This window comes from Onychomys torridus, chromosome 7 (genome assembly GCF_903995425.1).
Source record: "Onychomys torridus chromosome 7, mOncTor1.1, whole genome shotgun sequence".
In the NCBI taxonomy this organism is placed as follows: Eukaryota; Metazoa; Chordata; class Mammalia; order Rodentia; family Cricetidae; genus Onychomys; species Onychomys torridus.
This window is the reverse complement of record NC_050449.1, coordinates 63,954,704-63,978,473: the sequence shown is the minus strand read 5'-3', so window position 1 is coordinate 63,978,473 and position 23,770 is coordinate 63,954,704. Positions and strand designations below refer to the sequence as shown.

The window sequence follows — 23,770 nt, the reverse complement described above, 5'->3', positions numbered from 1 at the left end:
GCCTGGGCAGCTCCCTCCCTCAGCCTCCACCCTGGCTGGCAGGTACCTAAACCCGCCTGCAAAGTTCCATATAACCAGGGACCGCCTATGTGGTTCCATTCCCGAAAAAGGGAGCAGCTAGTCCGGTCTCAGTTCCCTAGCTTAGCCCCCAGACCAATAGAGAACACCCATTCCAGTCCCTTTTTCCTGCTTCCAGCCTGACTGCTGTTCACTCTGCTAATTCTGCCTTCCTAGTCTAACTTGAGTGATCTTTGTGTAAATGCTAAAAAATATCCTTTGATGAACTGATGATTTCACAGAAACATAAATGTGACCCCAGCAAAGCCCTGGGTTGTCTTCAGCATGCTTCCCTGTTCCTGGAGATACCGAGATGCCCAGAGTGGGGCTAGCTGAAGGGATGGAACCACACAGCCCACCCTGCAGGCCTCCCCACCTCTCAGTCTGGACTCTGGATCCCAACTCACGTATTGCTGAATTTCAGAGGTAGTTGCTTCTGTGTTTTTTCCTCGTATCGCTTTGCTAAGAGGCTCAAGAACTCCGTTTTGAAGACAGATTCAAGCAAACTGTCATACTCTTGCTCGTGGAGAATGAAGATGTCATCCTGCATGGTACTGAGAGAGATCAGGCAGAGTTAACATGAGCTGTTCTTCCGCTCACCCACCGGCTCTGAAATTATCATTTGGAGTCAGGGAGAAGGGAATGTATGCTAAGCATCCATCACTGTACCGCTACGCATTGTACCCATGAACCTGTTCCAAACACTACCAGGCCCATCATTACTCCTTTTACTCATTCAAAACCATCCTGTAGCGGCAGTAAGCTCTTCTTTTCTGCCTTCCTTCCCTGGTTCCCTTTCTCTTCTTCTCTCCCTCTTTACGATGCCCTGCGTTTGAGTTTGATTCCAGGGATGCACACAGTGGAAGGCGAGGACCAGCTCCTGCAAGCTGTCCTCTGATGTCCACAGGCACTCTGTAGAATATGCACACTACTCTCCCCACAATACATAAAATATAATAATGAGAAGTAAGTAAAAGTATCACTTGAAACAGACCACAGACTAAGAATTACATGATGAAACTGAAGACATCTGTCTCCATAGGGAAGTGGAGGGGCTGGAGAGATGGCTCAGTGGTTAAGAGGACTGGAGTTCAATTTCCAGCACTCCTGTTGGGCAACTCACAACTGTTTGTAAATCCATCTCCCCTGATCCCTGAGGACAATGTGCAATACATACACACACAATTTAAAATAAATCTTAAAAAAAAAAAAAGTTGATGGCTAACCACTAAGGTAAGTAAAACACTTCCATACAGTTTCAAAATTAAGGGTAGTCTATATTTAAAGAATATATTTTAAGGGCTAAAGAGATGGCCCAGAGGTTAAGAGCATTCCTTACTAGTAACCACATGGTTGTTCACAAAGGTCCATAATGTCAGTCTCAGGGGATCTGATGCCCTCTTCTGACCACTACAGGTACCACACATGTGCATTGTGGTACACAGACATACATGCCAGCAAACACTCATACCCGTAAAATAAAAACAAAAGGAAAAAGTAAAAATTTTAAATTTAACTTCTGCCTCAAAAAATTTATTTATTTATTTATTTGACTTTTAAAATTTTGATTTATTTTGGGGATTATAATTACAATGAGCCTCATAATGACCTCATGCTAGCATGGGCAGGAATTCTGGGAAGGAAAAGTACAGTATCCTATTAAAGGAATAATTTTTCCACCTATCTCTTTAACATGGTTTAAGGCGAGCCCACCGTTCTAGGGGTGATCCCTTGGCCAGGTGTTTGACTGCCCAACTGGAATGTAGGGTCTCTACCGAGGCCAGCGATTCTATTATTCTCTTGACCAGTTTTCCTTTAATGGGCCTTTATTGTTGCTCTAGCTCTGACATGTCTGGACAAGCCTGCTTGCCTCGTGGTACTTTCTGGAAGACTATTCATTATTCAACAGGATGAAGTAAGCAAGACCTTGAGAGATTTAATATGCTTAGACTTGAGTGTCATTATCTATCATTCCTCTGTGTGTGTGTGTGTGTGTGTGTGTTTGTGCGCGTGCACGTGCGTGCATGCACAAGCGTGCACGTGTGTGTGCATGCGTGCAAGCAGACTCAAACCTCATGCCAGTTAGCATTGTGAATCTGAGCATAAGATGCATTTGGACACTTCAACTATGAATCGTCAAATTCAAAAGCCTCTCCCTTCAGTCGCCCAGGTAGAAGTTAGTCAGGCTCCTGGGCTTGGAAACAAAGCTTTTAGGTTTATTTACTCTTTAAAAAAATAACTCAGACTTGTTTTTGGATTTCACCCCTCTTTTTCATACACACAAGTGGTAATTCCTTGCAGACGCCTGCGGCCCTCTGTGCTGAAAGGTCTTGTACCGCTCTGGCTTGGCTCTGGCTTGGCTCTGGCTTGCCCCATTCTCCTCCCCTGTGGCTTACTTACTGTATTGCTGACAACACTTGAAAACTTGTTCTCACTCTTTCAACCAATGGGTCATCTTTACAAAAATGTCTGTTACAAAACAGACTAAAGCCCTAAAGGAGATTTTATTTTTTTAAGCTTAAAAGGTGATTTCCATGTACAGCATGTCTTTATTTAAGTCTTTCTTAACATCTTTTCCTGACCATGAAATAAATGATCCTTTTAATAAACTGGAAGATAAAGAGGCAAATGAATTTTTAAAAAGCTTGCCTGGAATTCTGTCCCCCAGAGAAACTACAGCAGCGGTGCTCAACTTGTAGGTTGAGAAGAACCCTTTGGGGGTTAACAGATCCTTTTACAGCAGTCATCTAAGACCATTGGAAAACAGAGACATTTACATTATGATTCACAACAGTAGCAAAATTACAATTATGAAGTAGCAAAGAAATAATTTTATGGTTGGGGTCATCACAACATGAGGAACTGTGTTAAAGGGTCACAGCATTAGGAAGGTTGAGAACCACTGGACTAGAGGCAGCAGATCTAGAACCCTTCACACTGTGTGTTGGACCTATTTCAAGAAGACTCCCCCAAATGTCAGGTAAGAGGTCCATCTTCCTCTTTCCCATCCTCCTAGAAGCTTCTGTGCCTACAGGTCACAAGTTCACACACACACACACACACACACACACACACACAGACATAGACACAGACACACACACACACACAGACACACACACACACAGACACACACACACACAGACACACACACACACAGACATAGACACAGACACACAGACACACACACACACACAGACATAGACACACACACACACACACACACACACACACACACACACACACACACACACACACACACACACACACAGAGCCAGAGCCTTTCTCAATCACTTTCTACCTTACTTCTTTGAGATAGGGTCTCTCACTGGACCTGGACCTCAGCCCCAGGGACCCCCCTGTCTCTGCCTCCTTAATACTGGATTCCAGGAGCATGCCACTGTGCCTAGCTTTCCTGTGGGTGCCGGGGAAATCAAACTCATCCTCATGCCTGATCAGCAAGTATATTACCAACTGAGCCATCTCCCCTTCCCCCTCCCTCCCAACAGAGTCTCATGTAGCCTAGGCTGGCGTCAAACTCACGTGACTGAGGATGATCTTGAACTTCCCCTCCTGCCTTCAATTGGGATTACAGGCATTAGATCCAAGCCCTTCTCATACAGTGCTGGGAGACAGAAGCCAGGCCTTCTTGTATACCAGCCAAGCAATGCACCAACTGAGTTAACTTCCCTAGCCTGTGGGGGTCGTTCTTAAATTCAACATTCTCCTTAAGAACGCGAGAACCAGGGAACCAGAACCTCTATCTCATACACTCTCATAGATGCTTTTCTAGTAACATGAAGCAGTGGGATGTCTATTGACCCAGACACCCCTCTCCCCAAGCTTCTACAGCTCAGTTCCTAGAACAAGGAGATTCAAAACCTTGCCTGAGAGAGTCCACAGCATCGGCTACCACATCTATTATAGTAAGGCCACCCACCCTTCGAGTGCATACAGTTCTCCTAATGGGAGCTTAAAACTGGGTGCCTGTCCTGCATGATGGACAGTGGCACTCCCAGAAGCAATGGGCACTACAGGAAAATCTCAGTGCCAGACACAGGATACCTATTTACAAGTTCTCATCAGGGAGGCTCCAGAGGCATCCCCAAACAACACAGGCTGCTGCCATTGCTCTCGCCTGCTACAGCCCCATGGCTGAAGATACCATACACTTTGGCTGAAGGGCAAAGAGATATTGCTCTCCAGTTGACTAGGGAAGTTCTTCCCTTGCTTTCATGGTACTGGGCAGGGCTGTGCAGGCTGCTGGTGGAGAAAAGACATCAATGATCTTACCTAGCACTAGCTTCTGCACGCTACAATACTGAACTGCCAGGCAAGATGTGCCCACCATGGAATAGTGATAAGAATGTTCATGGGAGTCACCGATTGCTCTATGGATTGGATTGGAGGCCTGCTCCACAGGAGGGACTTCATTTCCTGTATTGTAACCTGGTCAAAAATCTATGGTTAGGAAGGTGATAGGCCCTGGGGGGGAGGGGAGGCAGGAGCGAAGGACACAACTTACTGCTGCTGTGTTAAGATGTCAGATTTAATGAATACTGCGAATGTAGTCAATAAATACCACAAATGTAATTAATATCATGAGTGTAATTAATGAATATCATGAGTATAATTTAAAAAACCCAAAAGGAAAAAAAAATTTCAGATTTTATTAAGATTATGTGTATGATTATGTGCCTGTGTGGGTATGTGCACACAAGTGCCAGCTGAATAGGCATAAAGACTCAAGTTTGATTACTCTTCTTCCTGGCTGCTTTTCTATGGTGTCTGAGCTGCTGGTACTTGCTGCCAAGCCTGATGACCTGAGTTCGATCCCTGGTACCCACACTTTTGAAGGAGAGAACACCTGTATTTATCCATACTACAGATCCTTCTTCTACACACAAACCAGGTTACTTGAAAGCAGACTATATGTTTCTTTGCAGCCTTTTGGCTAAGATCAAGTTTATAGCAAATTATAAATATTGTATTATTTTGTGCTTAATATTTCAGTATGTGCCATTAAAAAGTAAAATTTCTTTATATAAAAATGTAAGCATGAGGCCATTATCATGCCTAAAGAAATGAGCATTAAACCCTTTATATAAAATATTTACTCATGAGCACATTTCCAAAACTGCTTCTTAATTGTTTGTGGATGGCTGGTTTATCTGAAGAGAGCTACTTCCTACCAACACTTAGGTCCCAAGTGTTAGTAATGGGCTTAGAGATCAAGCTTGTGGGATATTTCAATAGTATAAACCAGAGAAACACATCCGGTGATTGTCAGTTCAGCCAAAAGCCAACTAGTAAGTCTCATAAATTCTTGAAAACACAAACAGATGTTGCAACATTTTTTTTTCCTGAAGTGCAAGACAGTTATTCCCTGCTTTCTTTACAACAGCATCAAAGTGTCCAAGACACATCCACACATCCACCACACCTACACCACCACTCAGGAATCGGATACCACAATGAATTTCAGCGTTGAGCTCAGTCCTGGAAAGCCAGCCATCCTTTCCTCCCGGTTGCTTAACTAACCTGGTTTTGAACTGCTGGCCTAACCTAATGTGTCAGGAAAAAGAGGGAACAAGATTAGTCTTGGTACTTGAGAGGCCCAGTAGCTGCAATGTGCAGATGTGACTAAAAGATAAAAGCTTTCCCCCTTAGAGTTAGGAAAGCCTGTAGGCCAGGAACTTCTAAAAAGGAAAGACCATGAGGAAAAGGGCCTGTATAGGGGGATGGAGAAAAAGCTGGTTTTACCAGGACATGTTCTATTCCTAGAGGCTCTGGCAGAAGGACTTGGGAAACTAGAAGAAAGAATTCGAGACTAAACAATCACACTGAGTAAACCTCAAAGTCACAGAAACAAGACAGAGGTGCTTGGTGAGGGGGCAGCCTGCTTTGTGAGGGTCTAGTCGAACCATGAAGTCTGATGGCCAGAGACAGACTGGACAACAAGGGCAGGAGAAACAGTTGTGGCTTCCACAATAACAGCTTCCAGGTGTGACTTCTGAGCTTTCAGCTACAACTCTCAGGTGAATCTAGTACATTTCAGTTCACCCTGTTACACCCTGGTTCAGTGTCCTCTCAGGCATGAAAAACTTGCCACTGGGCTCTTTAGAACTCCAAGGGTGGCCAGGAAGGGTGTGACCAGCAGGGTGTAAAACAGCCGATGAACCAAAGTTTAAAGATGACCCAGACAGCTGCCAGAGCCTGTCCAGGAGACCCAGGGCTCTTATTGAGGTAGCATTGAGGGAGGACACTGGTATATTCCTCAGCTGCGAAATGTTACATCCTGAGTTAGTGTTTTAAGCATTTAATTTCTCGGTCCCCCCTGGCCCTTTATCCAGGAAAATTGGGAATGGATAATAATAGAAGGGTAGTCACAAAGACACAGGCAAGGATAGACATACTATAAATGTGTTTTGAATTACCCTACTGCAGTCATGATTCCATGGTCAGGGGCCTGAGTCTGAGCTTTCCTCTGAGCCTAGCAGTTTTATTTAGAGAGGGACATCCCATTTCTAGGTAGCCATGGTCACCAGTGATCAGTTTTGGGTACAGTGGGTAGCTGTTCTGTCTATGACCTTGAAGGACCACCCCTAGAGATGCAGCAGGTAACTGCTCCATCTGCCTTTGGCCTTGAAGTACATGCACCTGGGGTGTGGCCTCTCTGTGACCCTTAAGACCTGAGATGCACATAGGTATTGCTCTCTTCTCTTGTTCATGATTTTTGGAGACAGGACTGAGTCAGGTGGTGGGAACAGTGTTCCAGAACCTGTGACTATTCTGTTATGTACAGTGAGTTTTCCCCCTAATAAATTCCTTTACCCATTACACAGACTCCATGGATTCCTCATTATATCTGGTGCCCCACATGGGTGAGCCATCCACGGCCCTTATCCACATAGGGAAACTTCCACATGGGCTAGCACTTTACCCCCACTGGTCCAGATCCCTCCCTCCCAAGTGTTCTGCACGCTGGAGCAGATTTGCACTCCCTGGCCCCTCCCTTCCAAGCCAGTTCAGTCTCCAGCACTGCCATCTGCCAGGGGTGCATTTGGCAGATCCTCCCCTTAAATGACCTCTGGGTGTCTCCTTTCAAGCCACACTAACCTCTGCTGGTGTGCTCACACCCACCTGCCCTCAGGCTCCCCAGGGGCCACATCATATGACCATGCCCAGAGGCAGTGGGAGGCAGCTTCGCCACCAGCAATTAACCCTGGGCAGGCTTGCACTCTCTAACCGCCAGTTCCCAGGGACCAGTAACTAACTGCACGCCCTTTCATGGTCAGAGCTATGTGCTAGCATGCAGCAGATGAGACAGCTTGGGCCCACAGAGGCCAGAGAGCGCCCACAGGCAGCTCTTTCTTTGTTAAACCTGTTCCAAGTAGCTGTTTAAGCTCATACAGGTCAGTCAGTCAGTATCTTTGGAACACACTTCAGGAATCTGCTTTAATGCTACACCTGTGACACCTGCTGGCTGAACATCATTACTACACCCCAAAACCATTGCAAGAACTGGACCACCTGGACCATCTAGGACAATTAGGACCATCTCTCAAGGATTTCATTTGAGGTAAAATAACTCGATGACTTTATACCTTAAACTGATTAGTAAATAAACAAATTAAAAATTTTTTCTTTATAAACTTTGAATATTTCTCACAACATGGCAGATAATATTACCACCCAGGAATTTTAAAACTTCTTTGTTTGTACTATGAATGAAATTTTACAAGACATGTAAGACCTTTCTGGGATGTATACAATGTTCATCACAATTGCAATTAGCATAGTGATTTATATCATACCATTGAAAATTTAATAACAATAACAAAAACGAGACACTAATGGCACTGATACAGATTTTGCAAAGTGGTAATGAGAACTTAAACAAAAGGATTCTTTCTTTGGAATCTGCTAATTTACCACAAGAACTTCAGTCCACTTATAATAACTGGACAACCAGATTTAATTCTATTGATAACAAATATGAATATTTAATGGATAAAACAATAAATATTCAGAGCAACCTTAATGACATTCAGATAATTTCTAAGGAGAAAATATTGCTAATTAATAGAATAACGTCTTTGGAATCATATGTTTCTGATGAACATAAAAAATTGTATGATTCCATGAAATTTCTACATCCTTTACAACAGAGGAGGTTCAAACACTACAAAGTGTGGTAGTTAATCAATTTCAAGCTTTGGAGGAGTCTGTCAGAAAGGATAAGGAAAACTAATAAGCAAAGGTCAAAGCCATAGAAGTCATAACATCGCCAGGTGGTTCTTATAAAATGGCTTATCCTGTCACTGTTCACAAAAAGCCAGCAGATGATAAACATCCTGAAGAGTATGTGGAATATATCTGGCAACCTATTTATATGGGAGATTTAAAAAGTAAGGAAGCTGTAGTTACCTATGGTATACATTCAACATAGGTGAAACAGATGTTAAATATGTGGTCTTCTAGAGATAAAATCATGCCAGATGATTGGAATCAGTCTCAGCTGTATTAGAACACAGCCAACAGTTAAAATGGAAAAGCTGGTTGAGAGAAGAGGCTAAAGTCCTTGAACAGCAAGGTAAGATTAGAGGTTTTGAGATCTCCCAAGATTAAATTCTTGGTGAGGGCTATTTTGTTGATATAAATGTACAATCTACCTTTGATGAGCATACATTACCCTATGCCATACAGCAGCTTTAAATGCTTGGGAAAAAATTCCAGAACCAGGGAAACCAACTGTGATATATACATAGGCCTTCCAGGGGTCTAAAGAATCATTTACTGAGTTTTTTTTTTCTCAAAGACTGAACAAGGCTATAAACAAGACAATATCAGACCAAGAATTATGATAAGTATTAACTCAATCATTGGCTTTTGATAATGCTAATACAGAATGCAAAAAGATACTTATACCTTAGAGCTCAAATTAGCAGCATTAAAAGAATGGATTCAATATACAAATGGTATTGAGTCTCTTAACAGTACTGAGGCTTGGATAGGAGAGTTGTTTTCCAACAGTGGAAGAAGGCATCAACATACCAAATGTTTTAACTGTGGTACACAAGGTCATATAAGAAGAAATTATACACAGGGTGCTCCTAGAAGCAATGCTTCTAGAGATATCCCAAACAGGAGACCCCCAACCTTCTGGATTATGCAGAAGATGTGGCAAAGGCAGACATTGGACCAATGAATGCAGATCAACAAGAGACATATGAGGTGAACCTTTACCAGCAGGAAACACCTCAGGGGACCTCTTGTAGGCCCCCTAATTGAACATGGTCCAAACATTTCCAGTCACTGTGGAGGAAATTCCTCCCCAGGACAATTACATAACCCATTGCCTAATGTAAAGAATGATACTACATTGGATGATAAAACAGCTTTGACAGATGGATCAAAAATTCCAAAAAAACACCATAAAATGAATATTTTTGCAGGCTTCCCTAAATGAACAAAGACCAAAGCTTAGAGTACGAATTAATAATATTGTTCTAGAAAGCCTAGTGGACACAGGTGTGGATGTGACTATAATTGCACCAAAATCATGGCATCTGAATTGGCTTCTTCAGGAGGTAGAGGTCCAATTTCTAGGGATTGGGACCCTATCTCAGATAAAACAGAGTTTGAGATGGGTTGAATGCATAGATAGGACCAGGAGGACAGAGAGGAAGGCTGAAGCCAAATGTAACAGTGAATCTTTGGGGCCGAGATCTGTTATAGCAATGGACTACCCAGATTAAAATTCCTCCAATCTCAGAAATGGAATATAGACCAATTCATGTTTTTTGGGAAAACTATAAGACACTATAAAAAGCAGCTACCAACCATTCAGGCTGTACATAAACAGAGCACAACTGTCCTTGAACTCTCCAAAGTACCAATGGCCCTATCTTTAAAATGGCTAACTGATAAACCTGTCTGGGTTGGACAATGGCCTATGACACAAGAGAAACTACAAGCTTTAGAACAGCTGGTTCAGAAGCAATTAAATCCTCAACATTGAAGAATCTACTAGCCCTTGGAATTCTCCTGTATTTGTTATTAAAAAGAAATCTGGTAAATGGAGAATGCTAACAGATCTGAGAGTCATTAATAAAGTAATTCAGCCTATGGGCTCCCTACAGAATAGGATGCCCTTACCCTCTCTGTTATCCAAAGAATGGCCTATTATAGTTATTCACTTCAAAGACTGTTTCTTCACTATACCTCTACAAGAAAAGGATAGAGAAAAATTACCTTCACAGTACCTATATTAATAATAATACCTAGCTAGACAAGAGATATCAATGGAAGGTCCTCCCCCAGGGAATGTTAAATAGCCCTACCCTGTGCCAAATTTACAAATTTTGTGTAAAAACCATTGGAAATAATTCATGCAAAAATTTCACAATCTATAATTTACTGTTATATGAATGATATCTTATTAGCTGACCCAAAGTTAAGTACCTTAGAAAGCATGTTTGAAAGAGTAAAGAAAGTTTTGCCTTGAAGGGGATTATAAATTGCTCCCCCCCAAAAATACAAAATGGATATTCTATTAATTACTTAGGATATAAGATAGATCTACAAAAAATTAGAACCCAAAAGGTACAACTAGGGAGAGATTGATAGTGAACTTTCAATGATTTTCAAAAAATTGTTAGGAAGCATTTCCCACTAACACACTATCACTGGAATACCTAAAGATGGCCTAGTAAATTTGGCCAATGCCCTAAAAGGGGACAAGGACTTACACAGTCCCAGAGAATTATCAGCTGAGGATGAGAAGGAATTAGCTCTAGTAGAAAAGAAGATACAAGAAGCACATGTGAACCAAGTGAATTCAGAACTTAACTGCATTCTGGTCATACCCCCCTCCAGACACTCCCCCACAGGGATTTTGATGCAGAGGGAAGATATTTCTACCAAGTAAACCAAGTAAGAAATTAAAAACTGATGTGGAAAAGATCTCTGATTTGATTCTAAAAGGAAAATTAAGACTTTGTCAGTTGTCAGGAATGGACCCAGCAGAAATTGTAGTACCTTTAACTAATGAGGAAAGTTCCTCTTTATGGAAAGATAATGAATACTGGCAAAGAGCCTGCAGTAACTTTTTGGGAGAGATTAATAATTGCTATTCCAAAAGCAAGAGAACAGAATTCTTAAAAAGAATTGAATGGGTCCTTTCTCACATTGTACAGCAAAAACCAAACTTTGGAGTCCCCACATTCTATACTGATGCAAATAAATCAGAAAAGGCAGGATATAAATCAGGAGATTTAAGTAAAGTGGTTCAAAGCCCCTACAATTTTGTGCAAAAGGCAGAACTGTATGCCATTCTTATGGTACTAATGGATTTCACAGAACCTCTCAATATAGTTATTGACTCTCTATATGCAGAGAGAGAGTTGTTTTACATATTGAAACTTCTGAATTTATTCCTGATAATACAGAATTAATCTCATTATTTATACAATTACAGGAAATCATCAGAAATAGGGAACATATATATGACACACATCAGAACCTACACAGGTCTGCCAGGTCCTCTAGCACAAGGTAATAATGCGATTGATCAGTTACTAATTGGTAATATGCTAGAAGCCTCAGAATTTCATAAGAAACATCATGTAAGTAGCAAAGGTTTGAAGAAGGACTTTTCCATCACTTGGCAATAAGCCAAGGATATTGTAAAAGACAAAACAAAACAAAACAAAAACCAAAAAACAAAACTCCTACTTGTTCCTTCTATAACCAAACTCCATTACCCACAGGAAGCAATCCTAAAGGTATATGAAGAAATGAAATTTGGCAGATGGATGTGTTTCATTTCACAGAATTTGGAAGATTAAAATATGTACACCATACCATGGACACCTATTCAGGATTTCAATGGGCAACTCCTATGAGTTCTGAAAAGGCTGATTCTGTAATTATACACCTACTAGAAGTTATAGCTATCATGGGAATACCTGTACAAATTAAGACTGACAATACTCCAGCATATGTATTAAAATAAAATGAAACAGTTTTTTGCTTTTTACAATATAAAACATATTACAGGTATACCACATAATCCCACAGGCCAATCAGTCATAGGAAGATGTAATCAAACTTTAAAGGATATGCTAAATAAACAGAAAGAGGTAACAATAACCCCCTAGATATAGGTTACCTAATGTTTTATTAACCTTGAATTTTCTCAATGCTGATGAGAAAGGAACAATAGCTGCAGAGAGACATTGGACAACAGAAAAAACTCCCGAGCTAAATCAACCTGTTTACTTCAAAGATATGTTGACCTTGGAATGGAAACCAGGATACATCCTACATTGGGTAAGGGGTTTTGTTTTTGTTTCTGCAGCAGAAGAAAAGCTATGGATACCAAAAAAATTAATAAAAAATTTGATTTGAACAGGAGAAACCACTTGATGGGGAGAAGTAATAGCTCATCCACCAATGTGACAATTCTACAAGTTGCAAGAAAAACTCAACAAACAAGGATGGGGACAAGGTTATGTTTTCTGTCTTTACAGGATAATAGAAATACCCATCTTCCAGAAATCATAAGGCCTTGGACACCAAGACATCTACAGCAGAAAGGAAGGGCCTATTGGTACCAATATACTCTACAGGGTAATATCTCACTGCCTAACATCAATATCTCTTTAATTCTAGAATAGCTGTGATCATGATTCAATTATAAATCAAGCTGTCTTTGAAGTTGGAATGTGGCTCTCTCCTTCTCTAAGCCCAAGTATATTGCTAAAAGAAAAATTAGGAGATTCTGTCTCATATTGGAAGAGCCAATTGGTATGAGACAGAAGAAAACCAATCATCTAGGGACCATTGCTATCAAGATTCTATTTCTTTCCATGCTTGTCCTTGCTTCCTGGGAATCCTTTATTGATTCATCATAAATCCAAACTTTCCATTTTGATATTAATAATATTCAAGTTTTCCCCAGTGAAAAATAAGTCTTTCCAATAGCAATCCCTGAAGTCTCCACAAGGAAGATGGGGCCCCACAACAACAACTCTACTCAGTCCAGAATGATGCCATTGTACCTAAGAACATTACTCATTGATCAACTTTGGATTGAAAACTCTCCAGGACAGTTCCAAGATGAGATGGTCCATCATACTACACTTCTATCCAGGATTTCAGACAACCTTACCCCTTACTCTGAGATTTGTTGCAGACTCTACAGCTAGTCCTATTGAGACCTAACTATCTAAGCTTTCTTACAGGACCCCACAGAGATACCATTTCTCCCTAAACAGTAGGAAGCAATTCTAAGAAAAAGACACCCCCTCTCCCAAATATTTCATTTTTCTCAGGGTTATGGATAAGTGGTTATAGAGTTGGGGGTGTAACAATAAAATTTAGACTCAGTATTCTCTTTAAGAAAAGAAAAAAGGGGAATAGATAGGTATAATATATTAAGGCAGATTATTGTATATACTAGTAATCTGATTTAGTAAAATATCATCCTTAGATAATTTGCAGTTATGGATTCTATATTGATACAAGTATAAACAATTTTTATATTCACATTCAAGATAATTTGTACATTGATATAAATTCAAAACTATAATTGTCATATTGTGTACATATTCCTACTCCTGTTTGAAATATTTTGTATATTGATAGAAATATAAATTATATTTGCCATGCTGTATGTATGTCTATCTCTGTTTAGGATATTTTGTATATTGATACACATTAAGGATATTGTTTTCATATTGCACATTGCACTATACATTTCTACCTCTGATTAAGATATTTTTGTATATTGTCACAAGTTCAAGGTCATTGTCTCATTACTATACACCTGTTTACAGACTGTTTCTATAATGTGAAGCCTTAGTCTTTAAGTTATTTAGAGTGATAATAATTACAGGTGAATAGTCACTCATACTTGTCATGTTTATAGTTTTGTTAGATTTTCCAGATTTACAGCAACAAAGATTAGATGGATAGGTAATCTTCAAACACTTCATAGACCTAGAGAATATGGCATTCAAATATTTTGATAACTTAGAATTCTGTTGACATGAGACATGATTGCTCCTGGCAGCACTGATCTGATCTTGAGAGAATGTTTGGCTTCTAAAACACTTTGTTTGGAAGTTTGTCTTCTTCTTGACATGAAATGGCCTGCTGGGCAAAGAACTGCCCTTGCCTCAACTGTTGACAGTATGAATGCTGTCATCTCCAGACGAGAAGGACACAAGGAGAAGCAACTACTGAACCTTGCCAAGACAGGGTAAGATGGTCTTTCAAAATTCCTGCTTCTGAAAACGGTCTGTCAGATATTCTAGGCCTGCAGCCAAATTGCATGCCCCAATGATTATGAGAAACTTTAGGTGACTGTCCAGGCTGCCAGCTGCCTCTGTCTATTCTTGAAAAATTTTTGGAAATTGCTTGCTTTCATTTTCTGTTTTTTTCAGGTATTATGTTCCTTCTCAGGTCTTTGATGGAACTGAAGACTAGGTAGTTACAGTTACAGCCTTTTTGTATCTTAGCTAGAACATATTAAGTACTAGATTGAGATTCTTCAGGGTAGGACAGCTATTGGAGTAATCTCTGTAACATGCCATTTATCTATGTTCTGGACTTCTCTGGATTTTAGTATGTGTCTCTTGTTTGATGTTTTTCTTGCTGGTTATATTTCTATTTTTGTTTATGTTATTACCTTTCCTCTCTCCAGGATGATACTTGATAATCATTCTTATTGTATATAGTTTTGTGTTAGGTTAGAACTTTCTTATTTAGACAAAACGGGGAGATGTAGTGGGTAGCTGTTCTGTCTACAACCTTGAAGCACCGCCCCTAGAGATGCAGCAGGTAACTGCTCCACCTGCCTATGACCTTGAAGTACATGTTATTGGGGTGTGGCCTCTCAGTGACCCTCAAGACCTGAGATGCATGTAGGCATCTTCTCTTGCTCATGGTTTTTTGGAGACAGGACTGAGTCAGGTGGCTGGAACTGTGTTCCAGAACCTGTGACTATTCTATTATGTACAGTGAATTTTTCCCCTAATAAATTCCTTTACCCATTAAACAGACTCCATGGATTTCTTATTATATAGAACGGTGCACTTTCTTTTTGAGACAGGGTCTTATGTAGCCCAGGCTGGCCTAGAACTGACTTTGTAGCCAAGGATGACCTTGAATTTATGATCCTCCTGCCTTTACTGCCTAAGTAGTGGGATTACATGTGTTCCACCATGCCTGCTTTATTTGACGCTGAGAATGAACTCAGAACTTTGTGAATTCTGGGCAAGTGCTCTACCAACTGAGCTATATCCCCAGCCCAAGGTCTTCTTTGAGGAGAATGGAAATTCTGTTCTCTTCATCATGGGCCTGGTGGTCTCTTAGAACAGCAGGTGGTGGGTGATGTGAGGAGAGCCACGGAAGAAGCCCTACCTCAGCCTTTTCCCACTCACCTGAGGGACACAGACAGGATCCTCTCCATCTCGATTCTCCGCTTCAGGACTTCCTTCACAAGACCTTTGTCGGGACCCTGCTTCACCTTTTCTCTTCCGATTAAGTACAGGCACTTCGGGGTTAGCAGCAGGTCTCGCTTGACACCCTGTGAGGAGAGAGGGACTTTCAGAAGGCAGCCTCACAGGGTCACACAGACAGCCGTGACAACAGTGCGCCATTCTTGCTGGGCCAGAGGGCGGCTGTCCTCGGCAGTTCGCCATTTCACAGAGAAGAGTCTGGCATACATGTCAATAATGACACCTGACTTTTTCATCTTATAAAATGCCATCTGCATATAGTTCTATAATAATATAATCAGGACATGTGTAAAGAGACAGTCTCGGGTAATCCCACAAACAGGGTGACCTTACAAAGGATTGTTATAGCACAGTTTTCAAATAGGCCACCCACTGCTGTCTGTAGGTTAACGATTAATAAACAAATAATGTGCTTTCGAATATATGGCTGACCACCTTGTTATAGAGCAGTGCAGGAGCCCTGAGAACACACCCCACAGCAGCTGGTCCATTTTCAGGGTGCAAGGAATGACCTCCTTTTAGTAAAACAACATCTTTCTTATTAAGCTAGTGGTGTTATTTACTCCATTTTTTTTTTCTGACCAATACAAGAAGTTGCTTTTTAAAAAGTCAGCTGGGGATGTGACTCAGGTGACTGAGTGCCTGCCTAGCATGCATGAAGCCCTGGGTTTAAGCCCTGGCATTGCATAAATCCGGCATGGTGCTGTACACCTGTGATCTTAGCACTCTAGAAATAAAGGCAAGAGGATCAGAAGTTCAAGGTCATATGAAATTTGAGGATACTCAAATACATAAGACTTTATGTCAAAAACAAAATAAAATGTAAAGCATTTACTAAATAGAATACTATATTAAGTACAGGAAGTTCTTCCTGGCATAAATAGGACATAAAAGAACATTTAACGCACATCTTATTTTGCAAAACTAAATATGCAAATATGTCTGAATAAAAAGGCTCTAAAGGACATCCAGAAAATGGTACTTGCCTATTGTTGGCTGCTAGTTTTTTTGTTGTTGTTGTTTTGTTTTGTTTTGTTGTTGTTTTTTTTTTTTACTTATCTGGGTCTTTATGTCTTTACAATTTTTCTTCAATGAATACAGTCTGGAAAACCACAAGCTATTATTCTTGTAAATGAGAACTCTGTTTTGATTCTTAAGAGGCAGGTTGCAGTGAGTACCTTGAACCTCCTGTCGTACTTGGTGACCGTGTCGGCAAAGTCAATCTTCTCCCTCTTGCCTACAAACTGCTGCAGTTCTGGGTGCTCCTCCATCCCAATGTAGTCCCCAATGAAGTTCCGGTTGATGCTGTTTCTCCTTCTTTCCTTCTTGTTCAACAACAGGTCTGAGGCTACGGATGCCCAGGAGAGAAGAAGATGGATCAGTCAGGCAGGAAGAGCCGGAGGATACTTAGAGAGAAATACACATAGATTCTAAATGATGAAAGAGTATTTAACACATGCCATATGTTGAATAAGAAGCCTTTTGTGCTGGGTGTGGTGGGGCATGCCTTTAATCCCAGCACTTGGGATGTAGGGGTGGGATGATCTGAGTTCGAAGCCAGCCTGGTCTACAGAGCAAGTTCCAGGACAGCCAGGGCTACACAGAGAAACCCTGTCTTGAAAAAAAAAATAATCAAGAAACAAAGAAGAAAAGAAAAGAAAAAGAAGAAAAGGGAAAAGAAAAAAGAAAGATTTTGCAATTTTTCTTAAGTTCAAACTATTTTATTTTTTGAGAGGGTCTCACTATGTTGACCAGGCTGGCTTCAAACTCACGGAGATCTATCTGCCTCTGCCTCCTGAGTGCTGGGATTAAGATATATTCCAGCACTCCTGGTTCTCACATTTATTCTTAAGCTTTGTTAGATGGGAGCTAGGGAGAAGGCTCTCCAGGTGAATGTGCTTGCCAGATAAAGATGTTTGCCACCACACCTGATGACCCACAGGTTGGATGAAAGATCTGACTCTTCAAGTTGTCCTCTGACTTCTACATATGAACTGTGGCATGTATATACGCACGCACATACACACACACACACAGACAGACACACAGGTTGATGAAGAATGAAAACCGCTAAACGAATGAACAAAATCATGAAAATACCTTCTTCTCTCATTTGGACATATTTCTTCCGGGCCACGAACTTTCTCCACGTTTTCTGTATCACTCGGGCATACCCATCATACTTTCTCTCTCTCATCTCTTCTAGAAGAAAGAGCTAGAACAGCAGAGAAGACACAAATGAATCAATCCACAAGATATGAACAAAACTTTATATGAATTTAAAAAGGAACGCATTTTACATGATTGTTTTGTCTGTATGTCTGTGTACTAATGAAATGATTACTACTAGATCTTGTTTATGAGCACTACCCACCTTTTATTTACATTTCCTCCCTTAATGGAAAGGAAATGGAAAATGGCTGAGTCTGAGTGTGCCTGAATGACCTCTGCCTTCGAGTGCTCACAGTCCCTGTGACTTGTTCTTCTTCCTTGGTCCAGGCAGGAAGCAGGTAGCCAGATCTAACGAGCAGATGCAGCCTGCTGCGAACAGCCTCAGAATAGAACCTTCCGGTTTCTGCCAGAACTGCATTTGTGCTGCTGTGGGAAGAGGGTGCCCTACTTTTGGTTCCATGGAAGTCTAGACTTCCTGCCTCATGCAATCTCCAAGGAGTGTGTCTAGGGCACAGGGCAGAAACCACAGTGGCTGCAGCCAGGCTGGAGCATTAGTCTTGGACTCTCTGGAGAGCTGGCACAGCAAATGGCCCAAATCTGACTCTGGAGAGCCAGGCCAGGTGGACAGCTCATGCTGATCAGTTCACATACAGCTGGGCTTTGGAATTGTGAAGAGTATCAAGGGGCTACAGTGTGCTGAGTGTCCACTGTAGTCAGGAATCTTTCCGGACTGTCCTCAACTCCCCAACACATATCAGTCCATTTCACAGGGAGAACCCTGGACCTAGATTGGCTATGGCTGAGCAGAGAACCTAAGTTTTCTAGACATTGCAGGTTCCTCTCATGAGAACACACAAAGCTGCCCCTAGACCTGTACCCATCAGCTTGTAAAACCGTGGAAGAATGCATCATCCACCTCCATGTAGTGGTTTAAATAGCCATTGAGGGGAAAGAAATAAAACAGACCAATATAAACTCAGAGTAAAGATGATGTATAGTCACTGAAAAATGTTCCAGAAAGGGGCTGGAGATAAGGCTCAGCAGTTAAGAGTGCTTATTGCTCTTGCAGAAACCTGACTTTGGTTCCCAGCCCTCACATCAGGAAGCTCTCAATTGCCTGTAACTCCAGGGGCTTTTGACATCCTCTTCTGGATTCTGGAGGCATCTGCACCAGGTGCACTTCCGTCCACACAGGCATGCCTACACACATAAATTCCAGAACAAGGGAATTTGGTCTGAAGGAAGCTGAGAATGTTGCCTGTGTTTATCTGAGCATATACACATAGAGGGGCTACTTTCTTGCCACCCAGTGTTTCTCATTCACATCTCTGGCTGCCTAGAAACATCCAGCACAGCAAATGCCAGAGGAGAGGAAACACTGAACCCTACAGCCTTCAGTGCAGTCCCAGCCGGATGAAACAACATATTTCCAGACCTAAAACGAGGCTCACAACTTAGCAACTGGACAGAAGCCTAAAATCTCAGCTCCACAGTCACCTGTGGAAGAATGTTCGTTGATATTTCTCATCTTGCCTTTTTCCGTTTTTGACTGATCTGGCAGGACATACTTTATACACCTGTGACCAGAAAGGAGGCGATACCAACAGCTCCCAACATCCAAGAGATTTTTTTCCAAGATTAACTGGGTTTTGGCAGTTTTGGGGTTTTTGTTTACCCAGGGGTTAGACACCAGAGAATAAAGAGAAAAACCAAACAGATGCATAAAACAAAATACAAACTCTTGGGTGTCCGAAGTCTTAGATCAGTTTTTAAAGAACAGAAGTTATTTGGTGTGTATTCAGCAAACACTGTAAGGGGTAGGGGGAAAAAAATCACAAGGTGGCTTTGTTGTTTTTAAGATTTATTTTTATTTGTATGTATGTGTCAGTGTGGGTACCTCAGAGGCCAAAAGAGGACACTGGATTCTCTGGACTTGGAGTTATAGGCAGTTGTGAGCTCCTGGTGTGGGTGCTGGGAACTGAACTTGGGTCCCATGGAAGAACAGGAAACACTCATAACCACCGAGCAGCTCCCTAAGGCAGGTTTTAAAAACTCAGCTTTGGGGAAAGTGCTTCCAAGTCAACGCTAGATGTGGCCAGAAGAGGAAGGGGGATGGGAGAGGGAGGGAGGGGAGGGGGAGGGGAGGGGGGGGGGGGGGGGGGGGGAGAGGGAGGGGTATGTGTGCGCAAGTTCAGAGATGGAGAAAGGAGAATCAAGAGCTGCTGGGAGGAAGGCAAGCTGAAGGAAGGCCAAAATAAACATGGGTTCCAGATTTAAATTCCACAGCTCAATTAAGTCAGAATAAAAAATCAGGAGAAAATAAAAAATCAGGCCGTTTTAATTATACATGAAGATTTTCTAAGTTGGAAAGTAAGCCTTACGAGCCAGCAAAGCTGTGTTGTACTGACTAATCACTCCAGCCCATTTCAGCAGAACAGGAGCTATGCTGTGGGTTGCCTAATGGCATATGACACAACATTTTCATTTTATATTTGGAAATGAAATTGCTGTGAGGCTCCAAATAGCTCAGAGTGAAGAAGAGCTACCACAACCTTATAGACGTGGTCTACTGGTGGGTGCCACTTACTTCCTTAACGACTTCCATGGCTTGCCAAGCCATTCAGCCACAGCCTCCATCACTTTGGAGTCTCGGGCTCGTGCCACACAGGACAGGAGTCAGGATGGGGAGGTTGCTGTGAGACTAGAATTTGCCTATTTCTTGCAACACTCTTCCTGCCCATGCTAGTTCCTCTTGGGTTGATGAGTGTATTTGCCAACTTATCCATCCCTCCCTCCTTCTTCTTCTTCTTCTTCTTCTTCTTCTTCTTCTTCTTCTTCTTCTTCTTCTTCTTCTTCTTCTTCTTCTTCTTCTTCTTCTTCTTTCCTAAAATGGTCTTGTGTAGCCCAAGTTGGCCTCAAACTCAATATATAGCTGAGGCTGACCTTGGAGTTCTGATCCTTCTGCCTCTACTACTCAAATTATTAGGATTACAGGCTGGTGCCACCACACTCATTTTATGTGGTGCCGGGGACGGAATTCAGGGCTTGTGCAGGCTGAGCCAGTACTTTACCAACTGAGCCACATCCCTCCACTAATTCTTGAGATGGAGTTTTGTGATGCTTACAGGAACCTCAAGAAATGATGATGCCTATGAGGGTTGGTTTTAATGGTCAGCAGGACACACTCTAAAATCACTTGGGAAGGGGTTCTTAACATTGGATTGTCTAGGTCAGGTTGTCTTATGGGCATATCTGGGGCAGGAGTATATTGATTATAGTAATTGAAGTGGGAAGATCTGCCCACTATAGGTGTCACCATTCCCTGGGCAGGAGATCCTGGCTTGTATAAGAGCAGAAGAAGTAAGGTTAGTACAAGCATGAGTACGTTCTTTCATTGTCCTCTGCTGTGGACTGTGGACGTAATGTGACTAACTGAAGTTCCTGCTGCCTCCACTTCCTAGCAATGATGGACTGTGAGCTCAATGAACCCTTTCTTCCTCAAGTTGATTTTTTCAGGGTTTTTTGTTTTTGTTTTTTTTTTAGCTGAGGATTGAACCCAGGGCCTTGCGCTTGCTAGGCAAGCACTCTACCACTGAGCTAAATCCCCAACCCCTGTTTTGTTTTGTTTTTTTTTTTTATCACAGCAACAGGAAAGAAAACTAAGGGCCGAGCTTCAGTTCCAACAATTTCTCCAAAGTGAATTTGCCAACTTTGTCATCGATTCTTTTTGTATTTTTAAAACCATGGTCTCCTGTAGCCCAAGCTGGCCTCAAACTCACTATATAGCTGACCTTGAAGTTCTGATCTTCCTGCCAATCCTAGAAGTGGAGTCCTTATCTACAGCCACAGAGCTAAGTGGGCAGAGGTATTCAGGGCTTTGTTGGGCTCCCTCCCACACACATGAAGGCATTCCCCAGGACTCCAGTGCCCACATCTGCATCAGGATAGATTAAAGATCTCCATCATCTACCTGTAGAACTATCCTAAGTTCATGAGGTCCGAATGTGCATGCACAGCTGTCTCAGGGGTGTCTGGGCCCCACATTCTCTTGTTTTGTTGTCCCTGAAGAATTGTCCCCCAGCTCCTCCTAGCCTCTCTTCTGGAATTCCCACCCTGGGCTCAGCTCCATCCCGAGCCTACCTGTAAGTGGCCTGCTTGGTAACTCAGAGGAGGTCACAGTTGCCCAAACTTCCCTTATAGCACAAATACTATCCTTGGAGCTCATGGTATTCATAAATGAGATGATTATTAACCTTGTTGACTGGATGGGATTTACAGCAACGACGGAAAAAAAATCTCTGGGCATGTCGGGGTGGAATTACCTAGAGTAGGTTAATAGAGAAGGGAAGACCCATCCTAAACATGACCTCATTTCATGGGCTCCACTGCCAGATGAAATAAAAAGGAAGAAGGAAGCTAAGCACTGACACTGCTCTCTGCCTTTTGGCTGTGGATACACTGTGACAAGCTGCGTCATGCTTCTACCTCCATATTGTCTCTTCCACAGTGGACCCTAGCCCCTGGAACCATGAACCACACTAACCCTTTCTTTTTTTTAGGGGCTTTCATTGGGCATTTTATTGTAGCATTGAGACATGTAACTAACACAGTAACTTCAGGCAGTTTCTGTTAGAGTCTTTTGGTACATAAAAGCAACCTTACGGGTCAGAGCCCTTGCCCTTGGAGGTGACCTTGACCTTGTAGAGAGGGGAAGAAGTAAAGAGGAAAGGAAGTCATTGTCCTGGGTGGTATTTTGTTAAATAACTGAATGCTGCGTAACAAGTGGGGCTGATTGGTAGAGGAGTGGAGACGTGGAGGGAAAAAGGCTCTGAAAGGCACAAGGCAGAGGAGCACCAGCATCCAGCTGTGTGTGGAGGCACCAGCATCCAGCTGTGTGTGGAGGCACCAGCATCCAGCTGTGTGTGGAGGCACCAGCATCCAGCTGTGTGTGGAGGAACCAGCATCCAGCTGTGTGTGGGGGCACCAGCATCCAGCTGTGTGTGGGGGCACCAGCATCCAGCTGTGTGTGGGGGCACCAGCATCCAGCTGTGTGTGGGGGCACCAGCATCCAGCTGTGTGTGGGGGCACCAGCATCCAGCTGTGTGTGGAGGCACCAGCATCCAGCTGTGTGTGGGGGCAGCTGGCAGAGGCAAGATGGGAGGAAAGGTATAGATAGGGCTGTAAGTGGTACTTACAGACTCCGGGGCTTTGATGAACACTTTGCTCCTCCCAAGCTGGAACTGGTCATTGTCCATGTTGACAGACTGTAGCAGATGGAGCACGCCTTGTTTCTCATCTCCTCTCCACACAGGCCAAGTAGCTTTGGTCAGGATGGCGTACCTATGAGGGTGAGAGGGGAGAGAGACCATGCTTAGGGTGGATCATGGGCTCTTGGTGGGGCAAGAGGGGCCTTAAGGGCAAATGTTGTCACTGTGCAGCTGGGGTCCCTCAACTCCACTTAATGACAGATAATGGGTCTCAATGACTAGAAAGGTCTTCCACATCTGGTCTAAGTGTTATAGTACTTCTGATCCTCCCTCCCTAACATGGTGTTTCTCTTTTGGTTTTGCAAGACAGGGTTGCTCTGTGTAGCCCTGGCTGTCTTGGAATTCACTCTGGCCTGAACTCACAAAGACCCACCTGCTTCTGCCTCCCGAGTGCTGGGATTAAAGGCGGGTGCCACCACTGCCCGGCCTGTCCTGTTGTTTCTGTGTTCACATCCCTAGTGGAAAACACCTGGATTCTGGTACCTGGTATCCAAACTCTGATCCTCTGGTAGAATAATGGGTACTTTTAACCTCTGAACTGTTTCTACAGCTCCAGCCTTTGCATACAAAAATTTTCATTTCATTTTAATTTTTTGTGGTGCTGGGGACTGAACCCAGGACTTTGTACAAGGCAGTCAAGAGCTCTACTGCTGAGATATATTCTCAGTCTTGCTTTTGCTTTTCTTTCTTTTTCTTTTTTTGTGGATTTTTATTATTGTTTTACAGATTTTTAAAATATGCACAAAT

The 23,770-nt window shown here is 42.4% G+C and overlaps 1 protein-coding gene across 1 annotated transcript in view; it reads right to left on the bottom strand.

Moving 5' to 3' along the window:
- Myo1e (myosin IE) overlaps positions 1–23,770 on the bottom strand; it is a 207,364-nt gene that overhangs the window by 20,822 nt on the left and 162,772 nt on the right. The window contains exons 19-23 of the mRNA XM_036193544.1: positions 22,952–23,096; positions 17,685–17,799; positions 16,763–16,932; positions 15,507–15,652; positions 465–611 (exon numbers count right to left, since the gene is read on the bottom strand). Of these exons, the coding sequence (XP_036049437.1) occupies positions 465–611; positions 15,507–15,652; positions 16,763–16,932; positions 17,685–17,799; positions 22,952–23,096 (723 nt within the window). The remainder of the gene's footprint in view (positions 1–464; positions 612–15,506; positions 15,653–16,762; positions 16,933–17,684; positions 17,800–22,951; positions 23,097–23,770) is intronic.